This window comes from Mytilus californianus, unplaced genomic scaffold (assembly GCF_021869535.1).
Source record: "Mytilus californianus isolate M0D057914Y unplaced genomic scaffold, xbMytCali1.0.p SCAF_4, whole genome shotgun sequence".
In the NCBI taxonomy this organism is placed as follows: Eukaryota; Metazoa; Mollusca; class Bivalvia; order Mytilida; family Mytilidae; genus Mytilus; species Mytilus californianus.
Genome location: NW_026262690.1, coordinates 58,688,449 through 58,705,002, shown reverse-complemented (window position 1 = coordinate 58,705,002; position 16,554 = coordinate 58,688,449). Strand labels below are relative to the sequence as shown.

The 16,554-nt window shown below is 33.0% G+C and overlaps 1 protein-coding gene across 1 annotated transcript in view; it reads left to right on the top strand.

Moving 5' to 3' along the window:
• Positions 1 to 16,554, top strand: part of LOC127736989 (uncharacterized) — a 175,980-nt gene that overhangs the window by 57,612 nt on the left and 101,814 nt on the right. Inside the window, exons 3-4 of the mRNA XM_052247545.1 lie at positions 10,452 to 10,754; positions 14,139 to 14,199. Of these exons, the coding sequence (XP_052103505.1) occupies positions 10,452 to 10,754; positions 14,139 to 14,199 (364 nt within the window). The remainder of the gene's footprint in view (positions 1 to 10,451; positions 10,755 to 14,138; positions 14,200 to 16,554) is intronic.

Below are 16,554 nucleotides of genomic sequence, written 5' to 3'. Positions count from 1 at the left end.
AAGTTCGTCATGTTCGTTGATGCTATGAATATAGTCAAGTTGATATCGACAATTTGAAAAGGGGCACCAACTTTTCAAACATCTCAAAATGACCGAAATTGTCTGGAGAAATTTCCGGATCCTTGCCCTAAACCATATATATTCTGGTTTGTCATGTGAAGATGGTTTGAATGATATACAGGGTTAGTCCCCAGGGGTCATCCCGACCCCCTGCCATTTGAGAAAGTTCTAATATCTTGTAAATGGTTGAGATCCCCACCCCTAAACCATATATATTCCTATTTGTCATGTCTCCAACATTTGAATGACGTATACGGTCAGTCCCCAGGGGTTCCCCCCACCCCCAATGTTCTAATATCTTGTAAATGGTTGAGATCCCCACCCCTAAACCATATATATTCCTGTTCGTCATGTAATGAACATTTGAATGACGTATAGGGTCAGTCCCCAGGGGTTCCTCCCCACCCCCAATGTTCTATTATCTTGTAAATTGTCGAGATCCCCACCCCTAAACCATATATATTCTGGTTTGTCATGCCAAGATGATTTGAATGATATACAAGGTTAGTCCCCAGGCATCACTAATGCATATAACTTTACTGGACCAAACCAATTTTCACTGGACGTTGCCCAATGTCAGGCGACCCTGGGAATTACGAATTATGAGAGCTTCGTTTGGGAGACTTCGTAACAGCATCCTGTTACAATCATTTCTTGTTTTTTTTAATTTTGATGCCTGTCTTTAAATTGATCCACATTAAGGTCCAAAGGGTCCAAAATCACTTTTTTGCTCACCTGGTCCAAAGGGCCATTTGAGCTTTTCTCATCACTTGGCGTCCGTCATCCGTCGTCGTCGTCGTCGTCCGTCGTCGTCCGTCGTTGTTAACTTTTACAAAAATCTTCTCCTCTGAAACTACTGGGCCAAATTTGACCAAACTTGGCCACAATCATTATTGGGGTATCAAGTTTAAAAAATGTGTCCGGTGACCTGGCCAACCAACCAAGATGGCCGCCATGGCTAAAAATTGAACATAGGGGTAAAATGTAGATCCATATTAAGGTCCAAAGGCGTCCAAAATTAAACTTTGTTTGGTTTCTTAAAAAAAAAAAATTATTGGTGTTCCTTGATATGCTGAATCTTATTGTGTATTTAGTTTTTTTAATTTTGAGGCCTGTCTTCAAATTGGTCCACATTAAGGTCAAAAGGGTCCAAAATACAACTTTTTTTGATTTAAAAAAAAAATTGAATTCTTGGGGTTCTTTGATATGCTGAATCTAAGCGTGTATTTAGATTTTTGATTTGGGGCATGGTCAGCCAACATTAAGGTCTAAAGGGTCCAAAATTAAACTTTGTTTGATTTTAAAGAAAAAAAAGAATGGATGGGGTTCTTTGATATGATGAATGTAAGCGTGTATTTAGATATTTGATTTTGGGCACAGTATTCTAGATGGACTAAATTGGGGTCCAAAATTGAACATTGCTTGATTTCATCAAAAATTAAATTGTTTGTGTTATTTGATATGGTCAATCCAACAGTGTTTTAGATTTTTGATTTGTGCTTGGTTTTCAAAGTTGGTCCAAATTTGGGTCCAAAATTAAACTTTGTTTGATTTCTTCAAAATTTAAATCATTGGTGTTTCTTTAATGTGTGCAATCTAACAGTGTTGTAATTTTTTGATTTTTTGTCTGTTTTTCAAACCGGACCCCATAAAGGTTCAAAGTATCCAAAATAAAACTTAGTTTGATTTTAACAAAAAAATAAACAATGTGGTAATTTGATAAGCTGAATCCAACCATGTATTTGGAATTTGAATTTTGGACCATAAGTGGCAAATGTCTAATTTTAAAATTATTTAAGAACTTAAACCACATTCATTCTGTGTCAGACACTATCCTGTTATAACATATATTTGAAAAGGGCCGGTCATAGTTGAAAATAATTATAGCATCATATCTAATTTTAGAGAACTATTTTTGTGGCTTACATCACTGGTTCATGGAAAATAAGTAGGTTTGCAGACAATAACTTTAGTATAAGTGTATGGATGTGTAAGATATTTTAGCACAAAGATCCATACCACAATAGAAGGGTTTGGATATTAAATAGTTAATTAATTCTACATTTATAGATTTATTGCACAACTAATGGTGAGTCGTAGTTTAAAATAGATTTACTTTTTCAGATATATTAATTGTGGTGATAATTGCGTATCCATTGTGTTCTATTTGAAGATTGTTAACATGTTTGAATATTTTCTTATGGTTGAAAATTCCCTTGGAAATTGAAATAGACCTTTGTCCATCTGTTGAAGTGGAAGTTGTATATAAGTGAAGTTTTTAAATACAATTGTGCCATACATTATGTTATGTTAAATCTTAAGAAAAGAAATGTTATTTTTAGATAATCTATTTTTATTAAAGGATATATTTCATTACATTACACTGTGTAGATAAAGTTGTTGACATTGATAGATAAGTTGCAGATATTAGTTTGTGACAAATGAAGGAAAAATATTGGGAACTATTAATTATATATATAAAATTTGATTACACTAAGTGTTTTTAAATAATTTTTACCTATTTTCATGATGACAAACATGTGGTAATTATCAATCACACAATTATAATTGGAGTGACAGATTTATTTAAAAATTTTGTGTTTCTTAAGTGTTGTGATGATAAGCTCTGTAGGACATATACATATAGTTTGAAATTTACTGTTCATTATTGTCAAGCCTTCGACTTTAGTCGAAAAAGCGAGACATAGCGATCCTACATTCCGTCGGCGTCGGTGTCTGTGTCGTCGGCGGCGTCCACAAATATTCACTCTGTGGTTAAAGTTTTTGAAATTTTAATAACTTTCTTAAACTATCCTGGATTTCTACCAAACTTGGACAGAAGCTTGTTTATGATCATAAGATAGTATCCAGAAGTAAATTTTGTAAAAATAAAATTCCATTTTTTCCGTATTTTTCTTATTAATGGACTTAGTTTATCTGCCGGGAAATATTACATTCACTCTGTGGTTAAAGTTTTTAAAATTTTAATAACTTTCTTAAACTATCCTGGGTTTGTACCAAACTTGGACAGAAGCTTTTTTAGCTCACCTGGCCGAAGGGCCATGTGAGCTTTTCTCATCACTTGGCGTCCGTCGTCCGGCGTTGGCGTCGTCATCCGTCGTCGTTAGCTTTTTACAAAAATCTTCTCCTCTGAAACCACTGGGCCAAATTTAACCAAACTTGGCCACAATCATCATTAGGGTATCTTGTTTGAAAAATGTGTCCGATGACCCCGCCAACCAACCAAGATGGCTGCCATGGCTAAAAATAGAATATAGGGGTAAAATGTAGATTTTGGCTTATATCTCTGAAACCAAAGCATTTAGAGTAAATCTGACATGGGGGTAAAACTGATTATCAGGTCAAGATCTATCTGCCCTGAAATTTTCAGACAAATCTGACAACCTGTTGTTGGGTTGCTGCCCCTGAATTGGTAATTTTAAGGAAATTTTGCAGTTTTTATACGACCGCAAAAAAATTTTGTGGTCGTATATTGGTATGACGTTGGCGTCGTCGTCGTCGTCGTCGTCCGAAGACACATTGGTTTTCGCACTCTAACTTTAGTTTAAGTGAATGGATCTTTTTGAAATTTGACTATAAGATTAAATATCACAAAAGGAAGGTTGGGATTGATTTTGGGGGTTATGGTACCAATAGTTAAGGAATTAGGGGCCAAAAAGGGGCCAAAAATAAGCATTTTCTAGTTTCCAGACAATAACTGTGGAAAGGTGTATGGATCTCTCTGAAATTATACTTCAAGTTTCCATACCACAAAGGGATGGTTAGGATTTGCTTTGGGGGGTTATGGCTCAAACCGTTTAGGAATAAGGGGCAAAAAAGGGGGAAAAACAAGGTTGTCCAGGTTAATGGACAAATACTTAAGTACAAAACATAATTTAAAGCAGTGTAAGGGAGATAAATCAAATACATCATTGAAATTATCTCCCTTACACTGCTTTTAAATTATGTATAAAGTAATGGTTAATGAACAATAAAGATAATTTAAAACAGTGTAAGGGAGGTAATCCAAATACAACGTTTTGGTTACTTCCCTGACACTGCTTTTAAATTATGTTTAAAGAAATGCATATTTATAAAGGAAGACCAGTAAAAATATCTGCAAATGTTGCATCTTTTTTTTTACAAAAAAATCCATATGAAAGATTTGACACTATATTTTTAATTCTATTATAAAATAGATTAAGTTAGCACTATGGTAAATTTAAATGGGTAATTATGGTTGCCAACTCCATTGGAAAAATTTGAAATTGAGATTATGACCATATCTTGAGGGAAAGAATTTTTTGGGGGGAAAAAGGGGGGGGGGGGATAAAAAGAAATTGTGGGGGGTCAATTTTTTCTCATTTCAGATTTCAGAAATTAAAAAGAATTATTCTTCAAATATTATTTTTTTTTCAAATTTCAAATATTGAAAAATTTCAAGAAGTAATCTTTAATTGCACAGTATGGCGCATTAGATTTGTAAAATCTTTGATCACATTTATTTATTTGTTATGCCGAATCTAACAGTGTATTTAGATTTTTAATTTTGGGTCCAGTTTTCAAATTGGTCTACATTAAGGTCCAAAGGGTCCAAAATTAAACTTTGTTTGATTTCAACAAAAAATGAATAAATGGGGTTCTTTGATATGCTGAATTTAACCATGTATTTAGATTTTTTATTTGTGGACCGCGTTATCAAATTGGTTCATATTGAGGTCAAAAGGGTCCAAAATTAAACTTTGTTTGATTTCATCAAAAATTGAATTATTGGGGTTCTTTGATATTCCAAATCTAACAGTGTATTTAGATTTTTAATTTTGGGTCCTGTTTTTTAAATTGGTCTACATTAAGGTCCAAAGGGTCCAAAATTAAACTTTGTTTGATTTCATCTAAAATTGAATTATTGGGGTTCTTTGATATTCCAAATCTAACCGTGTATTTAGATTTTTAATTTTGGGTCCTGTTTTTTAAATTGGTCTACATTAAGGTCCAAAGGGTCCAAAATTAAACTTAGTTAGATTTTAACAAAAATTGAATTCTTGGGGTTCTTTGATATGCTGAATCTAAACATGTGTTTAGATTTTTGATTATGGGCCCAGTTTTCAAGTTGGTCCAAGATAGGGTCCAGTATATAAACTTTGTTTGATTTCAACAAAAATTGAATATATGGGGTTCTTTGATATGCTGAATCTAAGCATGTATTTAGATTTTTGATTATGGTCCCAGTTTTCAAGTTGGTCCAAATTGGGGTCCCAAATTAAACTTTGTTTGATTTCAACAAAAATTGAATATATGAGGTTCTTTGATATGCTGAATCTAACCATGTTTTTAGATTTTTTATTTGTGGGCCCCGCTATCAAATTGGTTCATATTGAGGTCAAAAGGGTCCAAAATTAAACTTTGTTTGATTTCATCAAAAATTGAATTATTGGGGTTCTTTGATATGCCAAATCTAACTGTGTTGTAAGATTTTTAATTTGGGTCCCGTTTTTTAAATTGGTCTTCATTGAGGTCCAAAGGGTCCAAAATTAAACTTTGTTTGATTTAAACAAAAATTGAATTCTTGGGGTTCTTTGATATGCTGAATCTAAACATGTATTTAGATTTTTGATTATGATCCCAGTTTTCAAGTTGGTCCAAATTGGGGTCCAAAATTAAACTTTGTTTGATTTCAACAAAAATTGAATATATGAGGTTCTTTGATATGCTGAATCTAACCATGTTTTTAGATTTTTTATTTGTGGGCCCCGCTATCAAATTGGTTCATATTGAGGTCAAAAGGGTCCAAAATTAAACTTTGTTTGATTTCATCAAAAATTGAATTATTGGGGTTCTTTGATATGCCAAATCTAACCGTGTTTTTAGATTTTTAATTTGGGTCCCGTTTTTTAAATTGGTCTTCATTGAGGTCCAAAGGGTCCAAAATTAAACTTTGTTTGATTTAAACAAAAATTGAATTCTTGGGGTTCTTTGATATGCTGAATCTAAACATGTATTTAGATTTTTTATTATGATCCCAGTTTTCAAGTTGGTCCAAATTGGGGTCCAAAATTAAACTTTGTTTGATTTCATCAAAAATTGAATTATTGGGGTTCTTTGATATTCCAAATCTAACCGTGTATTTAGATTCTTAATTTTTGGTTCCGTTTTCAAATTGGTCTACATTAAGGTCCAAAGGGTCCAAAATTAAACTTAGTTTGATTTTAACAAAAATTGAATTCTTAGGGTTCTTTGATATGCTGAATCTAAACATGTATTTATATTTTTGATTATGGGCCCAGTTTTCAAGTTTGTCCAAATCGGGGTCCAAAATTAAGCTTTGTTTGATTTCAACAAAAATTGAATATATGGGGTTCTTTGATATGCTGAATCTAACCATGTATTTTGATTTTGGACATTGGACCATAATAGGTAAATTAAAAAAATTCAAGTTCTTAGACCACATTCTTTCTGTGTCAGAAACCTATGCTGTGTCAAATATTTAATAACAATCCAAATTCAAAGCTGTATCAAGCTTGAATGTTGTGTCCATACTTGCCCCAACTGTTCAGGGTTCAACCTCTGCGGTCGTATCAAGCTGCGCCCCAGCGAAGCATTTTATTGGTTATTATCTTTAATATTATTATAGATAGAGATAAACTGTAAACAGCAATAATGTTCAGCAAAGTAAGATCTACAAATAAGTTGTCATGACCAAAATTGTCAGTCGACCCCTTTAGGAGTTATTGCCCTTAATAGTCAATTTTTAACAATTTTTCATAAATTTTTGTAATCTTTTACAAAAATCTTCTTCTCTGAAACTACTGAGACAAATTTAACCATACTTGGCCATAATCATTATTAGGGTATCTAGTTTAAAGAATTTGTCCGATGACCCCGCCTTCCAACCATCATGGCCAACTGGTTAAAAATAGAACATAGGGGTAAAATGCAGTTTTTGGTTTATATCTCTGAAACTAAAGCATTTAGAGCAAATCTGATAGGTGGCAAAAATGTTCATCAGATTTAGATTTATCTGCCCTGAAATTTTCAGACGAATCGGACAACCCGTTGTTGGGTTGCTGCCCCTGAGTTAGTAATTTTACAAAAATTTTGCAGTTTTTTGTTATTATCTTAGATATCATTATAATATCTAATATCTAATACTATTAATTATGATTTTAACCTTATTTTACATGATTTCCAAAGCATCAGTAAATACAGGTGAGCGACACAGGCTCTTGAGAGCCTCTAGTTTTGGTTATTATCTTGAATATTATTATAGATAGAGATAAACTGTAAACAGCAATAATGTTCAGCAAAGTAAGATCTACAAATAAGTCAACTTGACCAAAATGGTCAGTTGACCCCTTAAGGAGTAATTGCCCTTTATAGTAAATTTTTAACCATTTTTCGTAAATTTTTGTAATCTTTTACAAAAATCTTCTCCTCTGAAACTACTAAGACAAATTCAACCAAACTTGTCCACAATCATCATTAGGGTATCTAGTTTAAAAAATGTGTCCGATGACCCCGCCAGCGAAACAAGATGGCCGACATGGCTAAAAAATAGTACATAGGGTAAAATGCAGTTTTTGGCTCATATCTCTGAAACCAAAGCATTTAGAGCAAATTTGATGAGGATAAAATTGTTCATTAGGTCAAGATCTATCTGCCCTGAAATTTTCAGACCAATCAGGTAACCCGTTGTTGGGTTGCTGCCCCTGAATTGGTAATTTTAAGAAAATTTTGCAGCTTTTGGTTATTATCTTGAATATTATTATAGATAGAGATAAACTGTAAACAGCAATAATGTACATCAAAGTTAGATCTACAAATAAGGCAACATGACCAAAATTGTCAATTGACCCCTTATGGAGTTATTGCCCTTTATATTCAATTTTTATACGCCCGTTTACGGGACGTATTATGGTATACCGTTGTCCGTCTGTCCGTCCGTCCGTCTGTCCGTCCGTCTGTCCGTCGTCAACATGTCGGACATTAACTCAAGAATGCTTTAACCAATTTGCATAAAACTTTGGTGAATTGTTTATATCTATTGACGTGAGCTCCCTTTCGTTTTTTATAAAATTTAGATTTTACGTTTCCGAGTTATGGGGTTTTATTCATTAAAAAAAGGGGGATTTTCCAGTTTTCGGACAATAAGTCAAGAATGCTTTCACCAACTTGCAAGAAATTGTGGTGAATTGTTTATATCTATTAGCATGAGCTCTCTTTTGATTTTTATAAATTTTAGATTTTACGTTTCCGAGTTACAGGGTTTTATCCATAAAAAAAGGGGGGATTTTTCAGTTTTCGGACAAAAACTCAAAAATACTTTCATCAATTCTTATGAAACTTTGGTGAATTGTTTGTATGTATTGATGTAAACTCTCTTTAGAATTTTATAAATTTTACATTTAACATTTCTGAGTTATGGGGTTTTATTCATTAAAAAAAGGGTGATTTTCCAGTTTTCAGACAATAACTCAAAAATGCTGTCACCAATTCTTATGAAACTTTGGTGAATTGTTTATATCTATTGATGTAAGCTCCCTTTTTATTTTCATAAATTTCTAATATGGCATTGAGAATTAATTGAACTTTATTTGTTTATAGTCTTGACAACAGATTTACTAAGTGTTGCACAACAGCAAGAAATTTTTGATTGAATATAAATTCAATTCATATAACCAATTTAAGTTCTTTGAATACATTTATTCAGAAACCTATAATATGTCAAATATTTAATTACAATCCAAATTCAGACCTGAATCAAGCTTGAATATTGTGTCCATTTCTGCCCCAACTGTTCAGGGTCGGACCTCTGCGGGCGTATCTAGCTGCGCTCAGCGAAGCAGTTTATTTACAATTTTCATAAATTTTGTAAATTTTTGTAAATTTTTACAAAGTATTTTCCACTGTAACTACCGGGCCAAGTTCATTATAGATAGAGATAATAGTAAGGAGCAAGAATGTTCAGTAAAGTAAGATCTACAAACACATCACCATCACCAAAACACAATTTTGTCATGAATCCATCTGTGTCCTTTGTTTAATATGCACATAGACCAAGGTGAGCGACACAGGCTCTTTAGAGCCTCTAGTTTGGACTTAGGCGTGCTGTTTCTTGTGGCAGCGGGTAGCAACAATCTGTTGTAAGTTTGTGATTTGGTCAGTTTTAGGGGTACCACTAATTAATGGTAAGTCAATGATATTTGGTATGCAGTTGTATAAGCATTAGCATTAGCATATCTAATATGATAATATCTGCGGAGATTGTGTGGGCATCCTATAGTATGAAAAATGTGGCTGATAGTGAATCTTTGATTCCAATTTACTGAACAGTAGATCTTTCCTGAAGCTATATGTCCAAAATTCCAATTGTTTTGGACTTAAGGGCATACAGTAACAGGGGAGGTAATGACGTTGCTAACGTAATATGTCATTTTTCGCCAAGTCAGACTGTGAAATATCTGGAAAAGATGCATATTTCGACTGATTTTAATCATTAGCTTGAAAACGAGTACATTGACCCCTCCTTTTTAAAATGAAATTTGGTTTGATTTTGTATGACAATTCTTTGTACCAATTTTTATGAAAAAATCACCAATGAAAGTTTTTTAAATTAGACAAATATACAGCAAAAATGCTATTTTTTTCTAAAATCGTGACATTTTGATAAACATTAATTATTTCCAAAGAATTGTTACACAAATTTAGAGCATAATTGCATAAGGCAGATTTTCCAAATGTTTTTACAAAAATCCACTTGTGTTTATCTTTCTAAACACAAACGTTAAGTATGTCTGTCTAAAGGATAGAAATATCAAAGAACCCGAAATTTTGAGTAAATGTTTAAAATTTCGACACCATTTATCTCTAAAATTAGCACATGAAGGTATAAATTTTATTACATATATTTGAAATCAACAGGCGAAAAAAAGCTTGTATGCAAATTTTTGTAAAAAAAATCACCATGGGATCAAAACTGAATCGTATGCCGGATTGATGATTGGAAGACCCTCGTTTGCTCAACAAATGATTCTCATTTTATTTTGATTTTGAGGCAAACATGGTGGTTATTGGGGCAAGCATTTCTCATTTAAACTCTATGGGAAATAATGTTTTCATGTACTTCTCTGAAAGCATTATTTATGTATAGGTTTGAAATTTATGATCAAAGTTTATCAATAATTTAAATCAAAAGAACACTTATTCCCGAAAAACAATTATCAGGAACCATGACCATGCAAAATGGGTTCACTGCCAAATATACTAGTAAATTACTGGTAAGTCTGGAGGAAATCTACAATATACTTTATTTGGAGGTTTGGAAAGATGACACCTTTGTATTTTTTTAAGGATTGATAAAATGATTGAATTAAAGTTCTTTGTTAATTTTTTAGGAAGAAAAATTGTGTTAAGTCCTGCAATCAATGAAATTGATTGTAAAGATGATAGATTCCAGCCTATTCCATTTACAACTAACAGTTTTACTGACTGTTTATTTGGAAAGTCCAAATGCAATGAGGAAGGCCAAGTTCTGATAAGTGATGGGTCCACCATTATGGACAGAACCTGCAGATGTGATTATAGAAATGGATATGCTTATGTCACACAGCCAAAGGACAAATGTTTTTGTGTACCGTCACAGGAAGATTGTAGTTGTTTCTCGAAACATTGTAAAGAAAATGAAATGTTCTCAGCAGGTACTTATGTGTAAAGTAGAGACTGGATTTGAATTGTTTATTATCACATATTTTCTTGTGTCAATGTCATGACCTTGTTTTTATACGACCGCAAAATTTTTGCAGAAGTATAATGTTATGATGTCACCATCATCATAGTTGTCATCGTCGCCGATTTCCAAAGACATTTGGTTTCCAGTTAATAACTTGAGTATAATTGTATGGATCACTATGAAATTGAAACTCAAGGTTCCATACTACAAAAGGAAGGTTGGGATTGCTTTAGGGTGTTATTTTCCAATTTGTCTAGGAATTAGGGGCCAAAAAGAGGCGTCTGTCCGTCAGTCCGTCCGTCTGATCTTGTTAGCGTTCTCACGTGTACAATTCTTAATTGTCAGATTTTTATAAAACTTATATGATAGGTTTATATCAGCAATGACTTGGAAAAGTTCGAAAATCAGTTCTGCTCATTTATTTTTAAAAGAGTTATGCCCCTTTGAACATTAATGATACAGAAAATTGCATCGTTAGAGCTTTCATTTGTACAATTCTTGCCAGATTTTTATAAAAAATATATCATAGGTTTATATTAGCAATGTCTAGGACGAGATCGAAAATCAGTGGCAATCACTTATTTTTAAGTCTTCCAAACAAAGTTTGGGAAGGCTTATTGGTTTTGCTCAGTTCTTATTATTAAGTCGCCAAAACGGAGTTTTGGGGACTTTATGTTTTTGTCCCGTTTCTTATTATTATTATTATTATTACGGCACCCTCAACAGAGTTGGGGTGACATATTGTTATTCTACGTTTCTTTTTTTTCTTATTATTTTTATTAGCTCACCTGGCCCAAAGGGCCAAGTGAGCTTTTCTCAACACTTGGCGTCCGTCGTCCGTCGTCATCCGTCGTCGTTGTCGTCCGTCGTTGTTAACTTTTACAAAAATCTTCTCCTCTGAAACTACTTGGCCAAATTAAACCAAACTTGGCCACAATCATTATTGGGGTATCTAGTTTAAAAATTGTGTCCGGTGACCCCGCCAACCAACCAAGATGGCCACCATGGCTAAAAATAGAACATAGGGGTAAAATGTAGATTTTGGCTTATATCTCTGAAACCAAAGCATTTATAGCAAAATGACATGGGGTTAAATTGTTTATCAGTTCAAGATCTATCTGCCCTGAAATTTTCAGACCAATCAGGCAACACATTGTTGGGTTGCTGCCCCTGAATTGGTAATTTTAAGAAAATTTTGTCAAAATTGTCAATTGACCCCTTAAGGAGTTATTGCCCTTTATAATCAATTTTTTACAATTTATATAAATTTTGTAAATTTTTGTAAATTTTTACAAAATATTTTCCACTGTAACTACTGGGCCAAGTTCATTATAGATAGAGATAATAGTAAGGAGCAAGAATGTTCAGTAAAATAAGATCTACAAACACATCACCATCACCAAAACACAATTTTGTCATGATTCCATCTGTGTCCTTTGTTTAATATGCACATAGACCAAGGTGAGCGACACAGGCTCTTTAGAGCCTCTAGTTATTCTTCCACACATTTTGTCCACGCTGTTTCTCAGAATTGAGCGATACAATGTTAATGGAACTATACTATAATGAGGACCACCATGTGAAGTTGTGCATCTGACTCTGGAATTTTTTAATATGGCCGCCGTTTCCATGGAAACTGCAAAACAGTGAAAAATTTTCAAAATTCTAAATCTTTCATTATAAGACCTAGCTTATGGTTATGTTCCTTGGTATGCCTATATGTTGTGACAATATTCGGAAATTCCAAAATGGCCGCCATTATCATGGAAACAAGGCGAAAGTTTAACATTGATCCTTTGGGAAAACACATTGAAGCTGCATTTTCTGCAAGAATGTTAGATCAAACCTTCTAGAACTTAATGGATATGTAACATGACATATCCCAAAGTGGCACCTGTTTTTGAAATTTCGGAAATTGTACCCGTAACCATGGAAATAGCCAAAAATTTCAAAAATTTGAAAATGCTCCAAAATTGATAAAACTTTACAACAATGTTAATAGACATCTGTAGATGCGCTCTTTGACTTTGGAATTTTCAAAATGGCTGCCGCTCACCTGGCAAATGGGGAAGGGTGCCATCCGTTATTGCTAGCAATTACAAATCTAGTTAAGTCGCCAAAACTGAATTTTGGGGACTTTATGCTTTTGTCCCGTTTCTTATTATTATTAAGGTCTTTCCTTTTCCAAAAGGGAAAGACCTTACTGTATTTTTTCTGATTATTATTATTATTATTAAGGTCTTTCCTTTTCCAAAAGGGAAAGACCTTACTGTATTTCTTCTGTTTATTAAGGTCTTTCCTTTTTCAAAAGGGAAACCCCTTACTGTATTTCTTCTGTTTATTATTAGGTCTTTCCACTTTTCTGTGGAAAGACCTATTGTATTTGTTCTGATTATTATTATTAGGTCTTTCCACTTTTCTGTGGAAAGACCTATTGTTTTTGTTCTGATTATTATTATTATTTTCCAAGTCAGGAAAATGGCCATTGTTATATTATAAAATTGAGAATGGAAATGGGGAATGTGTCAAAGAGACAACAACCCGACCACAGAACAGACAACAGCAGAAGGCCACCAACAGGTCTTCAATGCAGCGAGAAATTCCCGCACCCGGAGGCGTCCTTCAGCTGGCCCCTAAACAAATATATATACTAGTTCAGTGATAATGAACGCCATACTAAACTCCAAATTGTACACAAGAAACTTTTAGTTTGTTTCTGTGTGTGTTGCATTTTAGTGTTGTGTTTCTGTTGTGTCGTCGTTCTCCTCTTATATTTGATGTGTTTCCCTCAATTTTAGTTTGTAACCTGGATTTGTTTTTTTCTCAATCGATTTATGAATTTCGAATAGCGGTATACTACTGTTGCCTTTATTTATTCAGGTTCAATAAGGTAACATGGATTGTATATATTTTTATGGGTTCTATTAACAACATTACTGTAAAAATTAGGATGTGATATTCCATTTGTAATAAGGCTTCTACAGGAACAGCCAAACCTCCAAACCAAATCATTGTATTATTTGTAAAAGAATTTAATACAGGTTTTAATTGATTTGTGATAGTAAAATCCCTGACTCATCATTCTTTATAATTTATGAGTTATACATGGATTAACGGTAAGTTTATTGAAGTCCAAAACATCACTACAGACTCAGGCATAGCACAGGAAACAGAAATTAATGATATGGAACAACAAATAGTCTTGTGTTGTAAATTTTTGTATCTATATATAAAGCTACTTGTGTGATACTGAAATATCCAAATCCAGATAAGGACAACTATTTCTGTTTATCATGTTTATATTAGATTCATTTCAGTAATTTTGTAGTAAATTTTAGTGCTTTTTTTATAGATTATCGCTGTGTTCTGATGAATAGTTCAAGATCAAATGTATGTGGAGAGATACTAGATGGGTAAGATAGTTTGTATTTTTAACCGGATTTTCTAAGTAAAAATCGGTTATTGATTTGGGGATGTACGGCGGGCAGGCGGGCAGACTTTTGGGCGGGCGGGCATCGGGTGGCTGCAACAGTGTCCGTTTATTTACATGAAAACAAATTAAAATTTTTTTTTTCAAATTTAGATATGTTGTTTCCTGTGACTAAATGAAGGTCAAGTTCAATTTTCACGATTTTATCTTTTCTCGTTGTTCAGTTATAGCCCTTTCGCAAGAATTCAATTTTTATACGCCCGTTTACGGGACGTATTATGGTATACCGTTGTCCGTCTGTCCGTCCGTCCGTCCGTCTGTCCGTCCGTCCGTCCGTCCGTCTGTCGTCAACATGTCGGACATTAACTCAAAAATGCTTTAACCAATTTGCATAAAACTTTGGTGAATTGTTTATATCTATTGACGTGAGCTCCCTTTCGTTTTTTATAAATTTTAGATTTTATGTTTCCGAGTTATGGGGTTTTATTCATTAAAAAAAGGGGGATTTTCCAATTTTCTGACAATAACTCAAGAATGCTTTCACCAACTTGCTAGAAATTGTGGTGAATTATTTATATCTATTGATATGAGCTCCCTTTAGAATTTTATAAATTTTACATTTTACATTTCTGAGTTATGGGGTTTTATTCATTAAAAAAGGGGGGATTTTCCAGTTTTCAGACAATAACTCAAGAATGCTTTCACCAACTTGCAAGAAATTGTGGTGAATTGTTTATATCTATTGACATGGGCTCCCTTTCGATTTTTATAAATTTTAGATTTTACGTTTCCGAGTTACAGGGTTTTATTAAAAAAAAAAGGGGGGTTTTCCAGTTTTCGGACAAATACTCAAAAATGCTTTCAGCAGTTCTTATGAAACTTTGGTAAATTGTTTATATCTATTGATGTAAGCTCCCTTTAGAATTTTATAAATTTTACATTTTACATTTCTGAGTTATGGGGTTTTATTCATTAAAAAAGGGGGATTTTCCAGTTTTTGGACAATAACTCAAAAATGCTGTCAGCAATTCTCATGAAACTTTGGTGAATTGTTTATATTTATTGATGTAAGCTCCTTTTGATTTTCATAATTTTCTAATATGACATTGAGAATTAATTGAACTTTATTTGTTTATAGTCTGACAACAGATTTACTAAGTATTGCGCAACAGCACAGTGTATTGCACAACAGCAAGAAATCTTTAATTGAATATAAATTCAATTCATATAACCAATTTCAAGTTCTTTGACTACATTTATTCAGAAACCTGTAATATGTCAAATATTTAATTACAATCCAAATTCAGACCTGTATCAAGTTTGAATAATGTGTCCATTTTTGCCCCAACTGTTCAGGGTTGGACCTCTGCGGGCGTATCCAGCTGCGCTCAGCAAAGCAGTTTATTGATGAATTAATCTATTTCTGTACAAAGGGAAATAACTCATTTTTTAAAAGATTTTTAAAAGACATTGTATTTATAATAAATGACATTTTGGATTTTTTTTCTTTTCTTTGATAAATTGTTTGAAGAATTTTGTGGTAGGTTTGTTTGTTATTCTGTATAAACTAATTTTCTGAATACTATATATATAATTTTTTTTATGAAGTGAACTCCTTTGATTAGATAATAATCTATTTTTATTAAAGGATATATTTCATTACATTACATTGTGTAGAAAAATTTGTTGACTTTGATAGATAAGCTGCAGATCTGTATTAGTTTGTGACAAATGAAAGAAAAAATATTTGGAACTATTGATTATATTTGATTATAATTTGAAAATAGATATACATTGTGTTACATCATATCTTATTTTAGAGTACTATGTTAAACCATATTTCTGTTCAAAGGGAAATAACTCAAACATATTCCATGAACCAGTAATGATAACATCAACATTTCTTTAAAACTATTCTTTTTAAGTCATGTGTGCTCTGAAGGTAGATGTCACAGTTGTTATGTGGTATTTTATTTTTGTTGTGTGTGTGTTAATGTTTGATTTTTACATGATCCTGTTTGGGGTTCAGATTTGCAAATATCATTTTCATTATTAATTAGATAATAATCTATTTTAAATATTCAATCACAATCCAAATTCAGAGCTGTTTTAAGCTTAAATGTTGTGTCCATACTTGCTCAACTGTTCAGGGTTCGACCTCTGCAGGAAAATCCGGTTTGCTCGACAGCCTCTTGTTTGACCTTGACCTCATTTTCATGGTTCATTGCTCAATGTTAAATTTTTATACGACCGCAAAAAAATTTTTGTGGTCGTATATTGGTATGACGTTGGCGTCGTCGTCGTCCTCGTCGTCGTCGTCGTTGTCGTCGTCCGGCGT